We start from the raw sequence: 15956 nt of genomic DNA on the forward strand, positions 1-15956 counted from the left end.
TCGACGTATTTCTATTTAATCTACGTTTCCTTACAAACCTAGATACACATGCCAAGTTTCGTCCGTTCTGCCGCACAGGACTGTAATTCAGGTTAAACAGCCGTACTATATCTTCCGGTCAATCATAAGGCCGCTTTTAAGTGTATCTGCAACAATTAATGACGAAGGGACAGCTAGTGAATTAATAGTTGCCAAAAATGTTTTCAGTATTGTGTATGAATTTCGCATTAAGATTTTCCGACCGGACTTTTGTATCGATATCTTCTGAGATATGGATGAGACTTTATCTTATTCCGAGCTTTAACCAATCTGTTGCTAAGAAGTCTATGAGGTATATTTTAGGACTTGAGAGACACCAGCTTGTTATTATTGCGCATCTTATGAATATTCGAGAATTCATTTTATTTTGAATTTGACATTTTTACTTGTTTACAACATTCAAAACATTTTTAAAGGAACCAAACAAAAGGAAGAAATGTTTCATTCTCAGCGGTATAGGCAAGTTTTTAGAGTGCCTATCGTACGTAGCGAATCCTGTACGTATTATTTATTCAGACGAAATCTGTACAATAGTCCAACAGTACAGATTTCTTTACAATATTAGAACACTTACTAATAAATCCTATGTATAAGTACCCAAGTAGTAGGTGCCTACCTACCTAATCTACCTAGGTTGATCTATATGACCTAGTTCATTTGAAGTGGGATTTTGTGACTAATACCTATACATATAATAATGCACTGAATGTCATAACTTTCTTTATGTCTAGAAAGTCTAGTTCATTAGGTTTTAGTATTTTCAGATACTATTGTCCTACAGCTAGCTTAGCAGTAAAAATTCAGTATTCCATTATCGGTTGGGACAAACAGACTCATTTCATACATAAAGACCAGTCTTTCTGAGTTGAAACCTTAACAGCTCAGCCACGACATTGGTCTAAGCGCGACAGCGGTGAGCGGCAGCCATACGTGCGAATGAAAAGTCCCATCGCTGTGTCTCGCTCCAATATATGGCCGCCGCTCACCGCTGCCGCGCTTAGACCAATGTCGTGGCTGAGCCGTAATATGTCGTAACAGTACACCGTAAACTTCTAAAGTGGTATTTGCTCTTGAGGAGTAACGTCACAGGTAAACTTGTGATCGCAAACGCGACCTTCTCACGTATTCTTAGATTTCTGTCTTATAAATATTTCTATGCAAGCTACGCATTTGCTAAAGTTACCAACTATTTATATGGGAATTCGTAGTTGTATAACGCGAATGTAGTTTCGGATAAGATAGTAGTTTTACGCCTTAATAAAAATTGTTCTATAAATTTAATACGTGGACTTTATTGATAGTAGGTCCATAAAAGACAGTCTAGCTAGAGCTATAAATGGTTTCAATGGATAAGATTATAGAAAGCCGGAAGTTATAAATATTATGAGTAAATAATTAGTAAGTAAATAAAATACCTAATTTACTGCAAACTTCAGTGAAATCGAAATTCAGCTGAAAAAGGTCAACCCGCGGCAAGAGTAACATGAGTCACGATTTTATGGCATATTCCATTTATTCACGATGCAAGTTCAAGTAATAATCTATCGCTAAATAAGTGTAACTTTCCCGATATATGCATAGATCCTTTCATTGCAGCTGTAGTTCAAATAAACACCCAATGAAGTCGTGACTCGCGTTACTTTTACGCGGATGAAGGTGACCTACGAGTTTTAAGTTAAATCTTTCCTGTAGGTATGTGTGCGACTGCGAATATTGTGTTTCATCAGATTTCTAATTTTCAGAAAGTATGTACTAAAAGCAATCTTTCTCAACAAAAAATAGATAGTAAACGGTATCGTCATTGTGCACACCGGCGTTACTCACTAACCTAACTAAACAAATAAAAATTCATCCCAAACCAAAGCCAATCAATGCAATGTACAGTCAGTATCAAAAGTAGCGGATCAAATAACGCTTCAGAAGTATTTAAGCACCATTTTATAACCGCTGAACAATAAACGATGTGTGTCTTTATGACCGCGAACTGTAAAGCGTTATCTATATATATTTAGAAATTTTATACAACTTATTCAGTTTGTCCAAATGTCCAGATTCTGAGGTGCATTGTTTCATCCGACACTAAAATTTTGATGCTGTCTGTACAGTTGAAAATACCTATAAATGGTTAGATTTGAAACAAAAGAGCTCTTTATTTGATTTCGATAAAACACATTGCATCGCTACGAGTCGATAATGGATTTAAAAGGCGCTTAATAGAATTTTAAACTGTACTACATAATAAGCTCGTAAGTGCGCCGGCACGTAGCAACCCTACTAAGACTATATATATTATATATATAAAAAGAGAAAAGTTCATTCTTGTGAAGTGTGTATAACACCACGATTATCACTGACAAATAATTGTCATGTCATGTCATATCGGAAACATCTCCATCGGTAAACTAAAACTATAATCAGACAGTTATTGCCCCAGATTTGTAAGTTCACATTTTTGACACATTTGTTTTGAAGTATGTTGCGATGCGATAGTATGCGCGTTGGCTAAGACGTATCGTTTGCCAAATCTAACGATTAATTTCGAATTGGTTGAATCGATTAGGCCCTGTGTACTTACAAGGAGGTGCTTAAACAAATATACGATTTCTATCAACTTACTGAAATGTCATTTAAAACGAAATGACAGACTCTGCCACAGTACTAGTTTAAAAATAAAAATGAATTATAAATGACATACTTAATAAGTAAATCCGGCGTGACAAATTAATGTCGTAAAATACTCACTAACGAAGATCCGCAAAAATGTAACATGTGTTAGATTATGTTTAAAGTAAGCGAAATATTGTTTTTAAGTACTTGATTTTTTAAAATATTATTACAGGAATTTATTTAAAATTTCATTAGGTTGCGCGAGTTTACGTTTGCTGTCATGTGTCAAAAAGAGGTTCTTAAAAATCTGGGACAATAATAAATGTAGGACAAGAAAAGATTAATATATGTATAATAAGGTAAGTATTTTTGTTTTAGGTTTCCTTGTAAAGTTCTTCTAATTACAACACAACACAATCATGTCTTCATTGGAAAAGATAAAATCGAATAGAAAAGTAAGGATAAACAACGGATACTATTAACAATATGTTTTATAGTGGATATATTATAACGTATATTTAGAGATCCGCAGCTACACCTGCTGCGATAGCAGAGGGACGCTGCTTTGTATTCTAAGTATCTGGGAACCGGAGAACTAAGTCACTCTTTCTTCATTTACTTTTTCCGTTTTTACCAAATACATTTGTAATACAGGGCATTCTCCGTAAACAGAAGGCCACAGAACTTTATTTATATAGAAGAAACAAGTTCATCTATTTGTATAGGGGCCGAGCGTGTCAAATTTTGTACTGAAGTTGTTTCTTGCCTGTAATTTTAAATATGTCTCAGGCTCTTGATTGTTCATAATTTTTGTGTTGTTGCAATTGAATATCACGTAACGAGGCATTTTTTATGTTTTGATTGACTTCAACTTACAAAAATTGACCCCCGAAAGCTGCAAGCTGCGATTAAAGACGGACAACTCAGTGGATTTCACTGAGTTCATTTGACACGCTAAGTAGATACGTTTGCTTGATCTATGGTATATATGACATCTGTGCAGAAGGCGATATTAAATCTTATACTTTTAAACGAGCAATTCTTGTATATTTATTTATTTATACTTATATACCGACGATCTCGGAAACCGCTCTAACGATTTCGCTGAAATTTGTTATGTGGGGATTTTCGGGGGTGAAAAATCGATCTAGCCGTAGCCTTAGATCCCGGAAAACACGAATTTTCGAGTTTTCATGAGTTTTTCTTTCGCGTTTGTAAACGTAAAATATGCTAGTTAATTTCGCCGCACGCGCATCGATTCCGCTTAGCTTAGTCGTACGAGGTCGGTCTAATGTACGCAGATAGATCGTAGGTGTCAGGGTTTCGAATCCCGGCCAGCAATAAAGTTTTTGTTTTTGTCTTTTTTTTGTTTTTGTATTTATAAGAGTTATTTTTATCTAAAGACGTGATTTATTAAAATAGAACCGAGCTTCCAGATATTAGTCCCCTATACAAGACGCCAGCAGGGCCTTACATAAATCACCGAACGGGCGGCATCGATAGATTCTGCGAACGGAGCCAGCGGTTCACAGCTAATAAGTCATTCTTCGCGGTTCGCTCTGGCATGAGAGATAGCGTAAGCTCGGCCACGGCTTGAGGCAGTGGTATCAGATCCGAGGAGCCACTGACCCGCGCCACAACCGGCAAAATGCTATATCAATACTCAATTGTATAATGTAAGATTTTTACAAAAACAAACTGCAACGGAAATATGTTTTAGGTTGCTTTCTAATTAAATAATTATGGCAGCAGCGATTTCCTTGATAACTTCTGAAACTTTATTGTCACAGTGTATGTGAAATACATAATATAATATACATAATACCCGCGAATTTTGATCTCTGACAAGTGTTGAGTTATACGAATAGAACCGCTAACAAGGCAAACATTTAGAATAGAGTGAAAATTAATTAACGACCTATCATTAATTGTTAGTTTATTAACCACACAATCAAATATTACAGTATGAGTACCTATATGTGTTATTCTCGCCGTACCGTCATTGCTAAACTAGCTAGTGTAAAAATCCCCATTAACCAACTAATCACTTAGACTGAAAATGTATTCCCAAATAACTCAAATACTAGTATTGAATGCAGTTTACATGTTTGTTATTATAAATCCCGTTTCCAAAGGTTTTTAACTATTACTTACGTATATTTTACGGGCACGCAATACATCCAATTTTAGCGAAATTCATTCTGAAGTTCATTGATGCATAAATATTAGTTCGACATGTGAACGCTTCATCGTCTTTGTTTGATTGATATGGTAACGTTGCATCTCGATTTCGGGAATCAGTTTGTGGTGTTCCAACTGTAATTGCAAGCGAGGTTACTGATTGGAGTGGTTGCTTCGAGGCCATTAGTACAAAAGTTTAAATTAGCCAAGGGACTGCATGACCGCTTCACGTGAGGATCGAATATATCCATTAAACTGCTATCAAACTCGAACGAGAGCACGGTTCATTTGTCCATGCGAACACAAAGGAGTGTTCCCCAGTCAAAGGGTTAAAGTGACATTTCATTTGAAAAGTTTCCTCGCAAAGTGTACTGACACGACGGCAAACTTCGTAAACAAAGGGAAAAGTAAATGTTATTATCTTTGTCGTATGAATCTGCTCCAATGCAGCATAAATTCATGTGGAACAACGTAAAAGCTACGAAAATTTCGTAGGTGGAGTGATAGCAAGGTAAACAGAGGGTCCGTCGTGAACGTAATGTATTGCCACTTTGACTTCCTCGCCTGAAAGGTAGCACAATGCCTCTAGTGACATTGCCTGGCCGTGGCAAAGTGAGCATTACAACGCTTTTAGCACAAATAGGTACATGATTATTGCTACTTAACACTGTAGAGCTGTTTCCGGCGACCCCCGTCCGATTTACCTTATATAGGTATTCTGATTAGATACGGATAGGGGCCATACGGGGTGTGTGCTCATACTTAGGTTTTGAGTATCTTAATTATAGTGTGTCCTTAAGGATCCTTGAAACAAAACTATCCATATCCATTCAAGATACACACGTAAATACATAGGTAATGATATAAAATATATCAGCGTGTCAAGCCAAGTTCAAGTAAAAAAACTGGCGAGCCGTGTGTAATATTACACGAACCATTTGGAGCCACCTTTGACCCTTCATAAATCAAAAACTATTTTACATAAACGTGTCAAATTTGGCTTATATATTGACAGTTGCGAGATACATATCGTCACTACTTTTAAAAAAACTTGTAAGGACTGTATCGTTAAGTATAAGGACAAAATAAACCTCGTCTAAATGTTGACATGTGCATAATTTTGTATTATTATGTTCCGAGAGTATGATCTTAAGGTATTGGTAAGTACTATTTGATATAAGAAGGTCTGATTTTTTTTTTATTTTAGGGACTTTATGGTACTTTCATTAAGGTCTAGCAAATAAATTTCGGACAACCCCTATCTGGCTTAATTTGAGAATATTTCAATGACTCTTTGTACGATTTCAACAAACAAAGGTTAATATGCTGCCAAAATATATTCTTTAAGAGTCCTCTTCATGGTTTTTCCATTGGGTACTTGTAGAATAAATGCGGCGAATTTATATAATTAAAAAAAACGCAATTTTGAGCAACGTTCCGGATTGCCGTAAATTTTTGATGCTAGCAGGATGAGAGAAACAGATAAAAAAATTAGCCATAGGCCAAAGTCTAATTGACATTCATGGTGTTTGAACAGTGCTTAAACCAGATCGATATAAACAATGTATGATAGTCAAATTCGACATCAAAGTCGGAGTTAGAGTAAGCACCATGCCACATTCTCTAAATGGCCGCCATACACAGATCCTGAACTATATTTTTTTTAAATAACAGTGGCTAGACTATGTCCAGATATTCTGCTTTGTGGATCATGTGTCGTTGAGGTTCGCACCATACAATTTTTTTTCGCAATCGTATCGTCTTTTACGCACTTTGTGAATTTTCTAGTAGCATTTGTCCGGAATCGTAATTGGTACTCGGGAGGATTAAGTCAATACTGTCTAAACCATATGCTATACGTCGAGTTTCTAGGACAAAATGTGTACCTTATTATGTGCCTTATTAAGCCCATGGCTTGTTATAAGAAAAAAATATAATAGCAAATAAATACGGCTACTCAAAGTTGTCTTCATACTTAACGATACAGTCTTTATCTTCGTCTGTCAGTGAAAAGAAAATTGTAGTAAGTATGTATGGAATGCATATAGACTTACTGCGTTTTAACTTTGAGGAACAGCGTGAGATACGAGATTTTTTTAAAGTACTGACGATATGTGCTCCAAATTTCATAAATTTATTTTTCTTCAAATAATGCAATTATCAATTCTAAATAATTTTATCATTATTTATCATTTATGGTTTTAAACAGCAGCATAGTTGCACATAATTCGTAATCTAATTACAATAGACTTGCCTTGATTGATTACCTTTATATTAAACGCTTATATTATCAAGCCAACATACTAAAGATGTTGTTACATTGTTTTAAAGAAGAGACAAAACTAGAAACTACCCTGAATACAGATTCACATGCTAGAAGCCACGGCTCACGAAACTGAAAGGAAATAGTTTTAACTTGCTTCGCTACTCAGTAACCCGAGTTAACAAGTTTTCCTAGTAACAGGTACGTATTACGGTTCGGTAAAGTTTTCGGGGTTCAGAGATTAGAAGCAGGCTGGCTGGGAAATTAACGTGTAATGTGCTTACAATGACAAGGAGAGAACGGGGGTCGTTAAGAGGATTGTACCAAATAACTTTTGCACCGTGACGGATTCGTGTGCGATATTTAAATTTTGAACAACAATATCTGAATAGTAACTAATGTTTCCTAATTTATGAATAACACATACGGCGGAAGAGATGATAATGACTGTCAAAGTAAAATGTGTCCATCTCTCGGCACAGGATTAAACCATCTGAACAACTGATTGATTTTGACGACCGGTTTGGCCTAGTACGAACACAGCTTGATATCTCCTCGCGTTCCTGAGAAGAAGGGTATAGACAGACAGACGGACAGACAACAAAGTGATCCTACAAGGGTTCCATTTTTTTTTTCTTTCTTGGTCATTTCGTGGTCTCGTCAAGTACGGAACCCTATGTGTAAAGTACTAGCGGGATGGTGTTGACGTTAAATCAGTCCGGTGTTCCTTACCTCCTGGCCTTCCAGGTTGCAGGTGTGGCTGTTGAACCGCATCAGCTTGACGGTCTTGTCGTTGGAGCCGGTGGCGAGCAGGTCCCCCGCCGGGCTCCAGGCCAGGCAGTAGATACTGCCCTTGTGATGCTTGGTGCGTTTAAGCAGTACCGTCGGAGCCGAAGGCGCGCTGTTATCCCTGGGAAAAACAGATCATAGTAGTAAAGGTACGGAATGCCTACCTATCGCACGTAGCGAATCCTGTATGTTGTAATGAGTTGGAAAAACAGATCATTGTAGTAAAGGTACACTTAACTACAGACTACAGATATATTTGCTATAAGAGTTCATAATCCATTATCGAGCTCGTGTGAAGCACATAGGTAATTATATTGTAACGTCACTCGCAAATGTAAATGTGAATCGAGTTTTAAACCAAAACATGTAAATTGTACTATGATTTCACATAAACAATTAACCTTTGATCGCTTTTATGTATGACCGAGGTACTTATAATAAATCCAAAAATGAGTAGGTGCCTATGTACTGAGAACAACAACGGATATATTCTGTTCTCCCCTCCAGAGTTGATTAAAGTTAAGTGGAGCGCTTACTTTGTTCGCGAATTTCAAGTTCCTACTTGCGCGGTCGCTAACAATACAGAATTTTTATTTTCACATAAAATAAATTAGATTGCCGTCACACAAAACCATGAGTGCTCTTGATGCCATAACGACGCATTAGTGGACTGCATTAAATAAATCAGAAGTAGAACGAGTTGCTCGATATAAAATCCGATCGTGCTTCGACTAACGAGGGTGTCTCTTAGCAAGTTGTACATAAATAATGCATCGTAGTTACAGTTACTCTTTGTTAACGAATAAAAGTTGGAAATAATTGGAGACGACTTAACACGGAAGCGTGTCTTTCTTCCTGCAGAGGGGAGTTTCTTGTGGACGACTCGTAAGGCGGCGATACTGTTCCGTCGGGGATTATCCATTGGAACAAGTGGTTCGTACTGCAAAGTCGTATCGGTGTACTTTCACGCACGGAGCACGCTCTGTTAGACGCCCAGCGAACATAAGAGGCGAGTGCATTAAGTACTCGAATGCTGCATGTCAGACCACAACAGAGGACTTATTTAGAATGAAAATCCTAGACATCTTATTATACTTACTTATTATCCAAATTAAGGAAAGTACGGTTTTCAAGTGAGTGAGGGCTTTTTTAATGAAATGACTTCACTCACGAGATGTGTTTGCATGTTTCATTCGAATTTGGTTATATCTCGCCTTGTTTCAATAATAAAAGTTCGTATTTAAATTGAAAACAATGTTTACATATATATTCACGGCAAAATTTCCTCATCTGCAGTTAATTTTTTTTAATTCTTTTGGCCTCAGAAATGCGTGGTTATAATCTCTCGCAATGCTCACGAGCACCGTATATACACACACAATACAATGGAACGTTAGTTTAACCTTTCACGCACAGCAGGATAGGGATGAGTTAGGACTATTGGTAGTTTATTGTGAGAGTAAATTCCCCGCTTTCAGCATAGTCATGGAAAACAAATAGACTATTGCAATCCCTTCTATGAAACAAAACTAGAACGTGATTTTTGTTACAGTTTGCAACAGCGGAGAGATCCGCCTTTTTACTAGAAAACACATGCAATATTTTAAAAGCAGAGAATTGTTATTAAATTAGCAATAATTTGTGAAAATTCTAAATGAAGGGGCAATGGTCAGTTTTTGCCTATTTTCTTAAATAACTTGAAAATTACCTTACTAAAAATTATTAAAAAAATATTTTTGAAATACTTATAAAACCTCTTTTATTTGATATGTAACACAATATAGTTCTAGAAACTTTGATTTTTAATTTTCACTTTTAACCCCCAAAAGTGGCCCCTATAATTAAATTTTCTTAATTTAAATTACATGTCCGTCTTTGGGTCACAGGTTTACATATGCGTGCCAAATTTAAAGTTAATCGGTTCAGTAGTTTCGGAGAAAATTGGCTGTGACAGACGGACAGACAGACGCACGAGTGATCCTATAAGGGTTCCGTTTTTCCTTTTTGAGGTACGGAACCCTAATTAGGGTAAGTTAGAGAGAGTTTCAAGCGTTTGGTCAAATTTACGGCCGGCGGAAATGGTCAGGAAATGATGATTATCAAATCCTTACAGTCTTTTCTATTACATATATAAAAATCAGCTTTGAGAATTTACGGAAAGTTAGATTAAAAAAAACCGTATAGCAAAAAAATGCCCGACGGGCCGAACTAGGTAATATGCAGACATTAAAAGTCGATACGAACACTACATTATACCAAGACCTTCCTCATATCATCCTTGAGAAAATGAGGAAGGTCTGGCGGCTCTGAGCTCTTAGTCCATAAACAGATACTTAGTTTAATAGATTCAAAATATTTCAATCTCCCTGAATACAAGTTATTTGTAGCCAGTCTGACATCATCTGAGCTCCGCAACACCTAGAGGCGTATGCAAAGATATGACGACGCATCACGAACTGTCTTGGAGATACAACTTTCAAATAAGGTCTTTCCACAATCTATTCACTTTGTAGATATTCATATGAATGAGTCACCCGTTTGCTTAGTTTAAGTATTTAATATTACATTACTCACATTCGCGTACACTATTACACAAATGCCAGTTTTCATTTTCGCGTTATTTTAAGTAGTTCAGGGAAGAAGCGACGAAGTTACAACATCGATTAATAAATAGCTAACTAGTACGGCTCTGTGATCCAAAGAGGATCTTGGCCTCCAAAACGAGAGCACGCCACTTGTCCCGATTAATAAGTTCAGTTTTATATTTTACAATAAACACTCATTTTAAACATTTTTGAGCAAAACAAAACCACTACGGTATGGTACGTATTAAGAATTAAACAAATTATAGTTGTCGTTATTATGGAATGCAAGATCCGATGAGGTGAGGTTACCTTAGGTGAGATATAACAGTGCATTAAATATGGTTACGAATATAGGTAGACCGCGTGCAATTTCAAAATTGAAAAAGGTTCACGTTTTATTTATACATGTTCTGAAAATCCAGTTTAGCAATATATTTTCAAAACCTTTTCACAGTGTGTCCGGTTGAAACTCTTTTGTGCAATACCACATTGCTTCGATTATATAACACGGCGCAAATGAAACTGTATGATAGTAACAGTAGATAAAGGATATAATAATTATATTGTCCTGATAATGTGCACAATTATTCAAACCTAGTCTATACATATGTCCAAAATTGCTAATGGAACTGATCTCGTAGTTAAGTCCTCAATAAAATGATTTTCACTAGTTCTCTCTACAGATGACCTACAGGTGGCTGGGCAGAAGTCATATTACATTAGACATCATAGTAGATTCGTCCAGACTGACACGGGCATTGTTGTCGAAATAAGTAGCCACAGAATTCCCTACTCGCCGTTACGAAGGTTTCATAATTTATAGGGGCTCTCCGAGATTTTTATTTCTCGGTGGGACGAGATAAGTGCCTTTTTCGTTTTCTTTTTATTTGCTAATATAAACAACGAAATATACGTGATAAGCGCAATGTTTTTACGACATTCGCTTCATCTAATTGCTAGACGACATTCCCGTGAACCCGCCACCCGCTAAGCATTAGTTCAAATAGCTGTATTTTTAAATGTAATTTATTTGACAAACGCGCAAACCGGCCGAACAGATAAAAAGATAAAAAAGGTTAGTCTGTTCTGTTCTCAGTACCAGTAACCTTTCGCTACGCAAATATGGCTCGTAAGGTAAAACGTATCGCTGCTTTTAGTTTAGAGGTCCTTATCATAAAGGACGTTTTAAATCAAGTTTTGTTTCGGCCGGTGCAGCGGTTGAGTGAGTGTGTGTGTGGATTGAGTGAGCACCTTCCGAAAATGAAAAAAAATATGCTGATCATTTAGTAAAAGTTCTAAAACAATTGTAAAACGAATCTCTGAATTTGTAAAAAGATAAATCAAAAGATACAGCCATTAACATGTGCTCACTCAGTTCTCACAAACTACTAACGAAAACAGTGAATATATTCATTTAACATATAATATTTATATACTAACATTTAGTAAAAAATAGGCCAACCTACCTCTATAAATATTAGATCACCTAGTGACGTATTAAATTTTTTACAAATAGTTTCTTATGCTCACTCAATCCACACACTTTTGAAAAGCCGAATTTTGATGAAAAACATAAGATTTAGACCGCTATTATATGTGTATAGTTTAGTAAAAGTGAAATGGGAATTTGTAAAATACAAAACGAACCACTAACGTGTCAGGTTTTTTTATAATAAATTTTTGTAAGTGCTCACTCAGTCCACACGTTTTGAGAAAGTTAAAAATGTAAATATCTTACGATTTGTAGCACCTAAGACACTCGAAAGTACTTCAACATTTAGTAAAAATTTTTACTAAATATCCACCATCTAATATTTTATATTCGTTGTCTGGTTTTAAAGATATTCAGACATAACTTTTCTCATACAAATGTATCAAGTAGGGTGACCACACTATGTCGGCTCCTGATTTTCCCCACCTTCCCATTGTCATATTGAGATTGGGGAGTATCGTTCGTTCAATTTTGATAATATTAAACTAATACCATATTAATTATCCATCTGCAAACTGTTTTTAGGTTATGTTCTTGGCCTAGTGATGATGTGTATTGTGTAATTTTTATCGACGTCAGGATAATAACCATATCGACATGCATGCATTAAAAAGGACATGAATGATAATTGGTAAGAAACAAAGAATATAATACTTCACTAGTAAGAAACCAGAACCTGGTAATCTAATCGCGCTAACAGATGAGCGTACCGGATTTGTAAGTGGGAGCGAGAAATAGTTATTCTTTTCTCGCTCCCACTTACAAATCCGGTAAACTATTATCAAAATTGAACGAAACTCCCCAATCTCAATATGACAATGGGAAGGTGGGGAAAATCAGGAGCCGACATAGTGTGGTCACCCTACTTGATACATTTGTATGAGAAAAGTTATGTCTGAATATCTTTAAAACCAGACAACGAATATAAAATATTAGATGGTGGATATTTAGTAAAAATTTTTACTAAATGTTGAAGTACTTTCGAGTGTCTTAGGTGCTACAAATCGTAAGATATTTACATTTTTAACTTTCTCAAAACGTGTGGACTGAGTGAGCACTTACAAAAATTTATTATAAAAAAACCTGACACGTTAGTGGTTCGTTTTGTATTTTACAAATTCCCATTTCACTTTTACTAAACTATACACATATAATAGCGGTCTAAATCTTATGTTTTTCATCAAAATTCGGCTTTTCAAAAGTGTGTGGATTGAGTGAGCATAAGAAACTATTTGTAAAAAATTTAATACGTCACTAGGTGATCTAATATTTATAGAGGTAGGTTGGCCTATTTTTTACTAAATGTTAGTATATAAATATTATATGTTAAATGAATATATTCACTGTTTTCGTTGGTAGTTTGTGAGAACTGAGTGAGCACATGTTAATGGCTGTATCTTTTGATTTATCTTTTTACAAATTCAGAGATTCGTTTTACAATTGTTTTAGAACTTTTACTAAATGATCAGCATATTTTTTTTCATTTTCGGAAGGTGCTCACTCAATCCACACACACACGTTGAGTGAAACTGCATAACAAGTTGCTTTTACGGCGACATAAATTTGAAATAATATTTTAAATGAAGCCTGAAACAAGATTTAAGAAATAATTTCCTGTTCCAAAAATCTGATCAGATTTGAACAGTCCTACTTCTTGTATATGTGTTACTTGTACATAATTTTAAACATAATGGACAAAAAAACTGACCAAACTGACGGCCATTGCAGTTCTCATTGATGACTATTTGCAACATATTTCAAAATAGGTAGTTATTAGGTTATTCATTGTGAAGTTACGTGACAACTGTACCTTGAGTAACACGTATATTATGTTAAAAGTTCTTTCAAGCACGAAACTAAAACTACGCTACGACAACAATATCGCCATAAATTCGTCTTAGGGAGCTGAAATAATTGTATCTAGTTATAAACTCAACAAAAGAGACAAATCCTTTCTTAGTCGGCATGTCCAAGGCTGACAATCGCATTATTTCCGCTCCTCTTACTAAAGTTTATGCCGTTGACAAGCGGGGTTTAGTCGCTCCGAACGTCTCTGTGGTTCAATGGGTAACACGAGAGCTTTTAGAGTACTGGGATGACAATCGAGACACTTGTGCTAAAGAGCTTTATTGGACCAACTAACCTACGCGTACGGTAATATAGTCGCTCACTCTAGGTCGATCAATGGACTATAAGGAAATTGTATATTTGTTTATTTCTCTAGTAATTATGAATACGCTATATTTAATGGATATTAAATATATTTTTACTTACTGTACAGTCAGCGCCGAATATATTGTGAAAGCCAAGCCACCACATTTATCAGAAACGTTTGTTACCATAAAAATAAAAACGTCTTCCGGTGCGCTTTGGCTGTCACAGTATATTCGATCCTGGTTGTAACAATGTAGTACATTATTCATTTCCATTACGTGGTAAAGTACCTAAGCTGCCATGATAGTTTGTGAGGTCAGGTCAGAGTGCTTTATTTACATGACACAGGCGTCTTTCATGACACACACGTTATATCACGAGAAATCTTACAAGTGTTTTTTTTATATACTACGTCGGTGGCAAACAAGCATACGGTCCGCCTGATGGAAAGCTGTCACCGTAACCTATGGACGCCTGCAAATCAAAAAGTGTCACATGCGCGTTACCAACCCATTAAAAACTTGTACACTCCTCTTTGTTGTGTTAAGTACAGAGCAAAAAGGAGTGTACAAGTTTCAAGGAGGGTTAGGGTTGCCGACGACTCAGACAATAGACGGAACAATTTTAGGTCCTTCCGTCACTACCACACCGCACCCTCGTTGAGATCTGGCAGCCTTACTCACCAGCAGGATCACAACACTATGAGTAGGGTCTAGTGCTATTTGGCTGCGGTCTTCTGTAAGGCGGAGGTACTTCCCCAGTGTGTGTTCCCCATTCGAGCGAGATGATATCCGCTGTTCTGTGCTGTGCCCTACCACACAAAGCGGAATATCATTCGCTATGCCCTACCTCCTACAAATATGTATGTCTGAAGCTATCAATATCGGAATTGGGGAAGCTAAATAAAACCGGTTTATTTGTGGCTGACACGACTTATATAATCAATACTATACTAGAACAAACTTAACAACAGATCGCAATCGTCAGAAATTATTCTTTTTTTTTAAAGAAAAAATACTAGCCTATTATGGCAGATCTGGGATCAATGTTTTTAACACTTATTGAATTACTTACCCTTTTTGTGAAACATTGCCACTCACATTAATAAGTATAAAGAAAACCGAAAAGCTATTTTATTATATTAATTAATTAATTACCTGCTGACTTATTGCCTTCCAAAATTATCGGGCTAGTCTATTATTAAGTCCAGCCGACGCGAGATAGGATAGCATTGAAATGAAGCTCGAATATTCCTGTGACTATACGTGCTCCTGATTGACGTCTAGATTAAACAAGCCTGTTGGGGGCAAATGGCGGCGCGTACTTCGTGAAGTGCACAAAGGATTAGTTTCAAATTCTGTGAGTAAACCAAGTCGAGGCGGCCCGCATCACTAGTAAGGAACAATGGCCCTGTGCACCAGTTTACTAACGTCGATGTCCTGTCACAAACTACAGGTGACCTCAGGTACTTTAAAACAGCGCAGAATGCTATTTCAATTGAAATTGAAATTTGTGCGCTTACATGCAAGTCTTACTGCAGTAGTAAACTACATATGTATGTACGTACATATGTATTTGTATAGATATGAGTATGACATTCCTCGGCTAAGCAATGCTAGCTTGATATACGTCAACGGCACATTAAATTAAACGCTTAATCTCCGAGAGAAAAGCGAAAGCAGTTACATTTCGTACTTAAAATTACGTTCAAGTATGTCTCGGGAAACAATAAAAACAGTCTCGCGACCGAGAAAGGTCAAGGGAAACGCGTGTTGCCAATGTTAACTACTTGTCATATGAGAAAAGGGGTACGGACCCGGCTCATCATACAGTTATGGGACGGTTT

General features: G+C 36.4%; 1 protein-coding gene across 1 annotated transcript in view; it reads right to left on the bottom strand.

Moving 5' to 3' along the window:
- Nucleotides 1–15956, bottom strand: part of LOC125240601 (WD repeat-containing protein 47) — a 135273-nt gene that overhangs the window by 21754 nt on the left and 97563 nt on the right. The window contains exon 6 of the mRNA XM_048148561.1: nucleotides 7823–8000. Within this exon, the coding sequence (XP_048004518.1) occupies nucleotides 7823–8000 (178 nt within the window). The remainder of the gene's footprint in view (nucleotides 1–7822; nucleotides 8001–15956) is intronic.

The sequence above is a fragment of the Leguminivora glycinivorella genome, chromosome Z (assembly GCF_023078275.1).
Source record: "Leguminivora glycinivorella isolate SPB_JAAS2020 chromosome Z, LegGlyc_1.1, whole genome shotgun sequence".
NCBI lineage: Eukaryota > Metazoa > Arthropoda > Insecta > Lepidoptera > Tortricidae > Leguminivora > Leguminivora glycinivorella.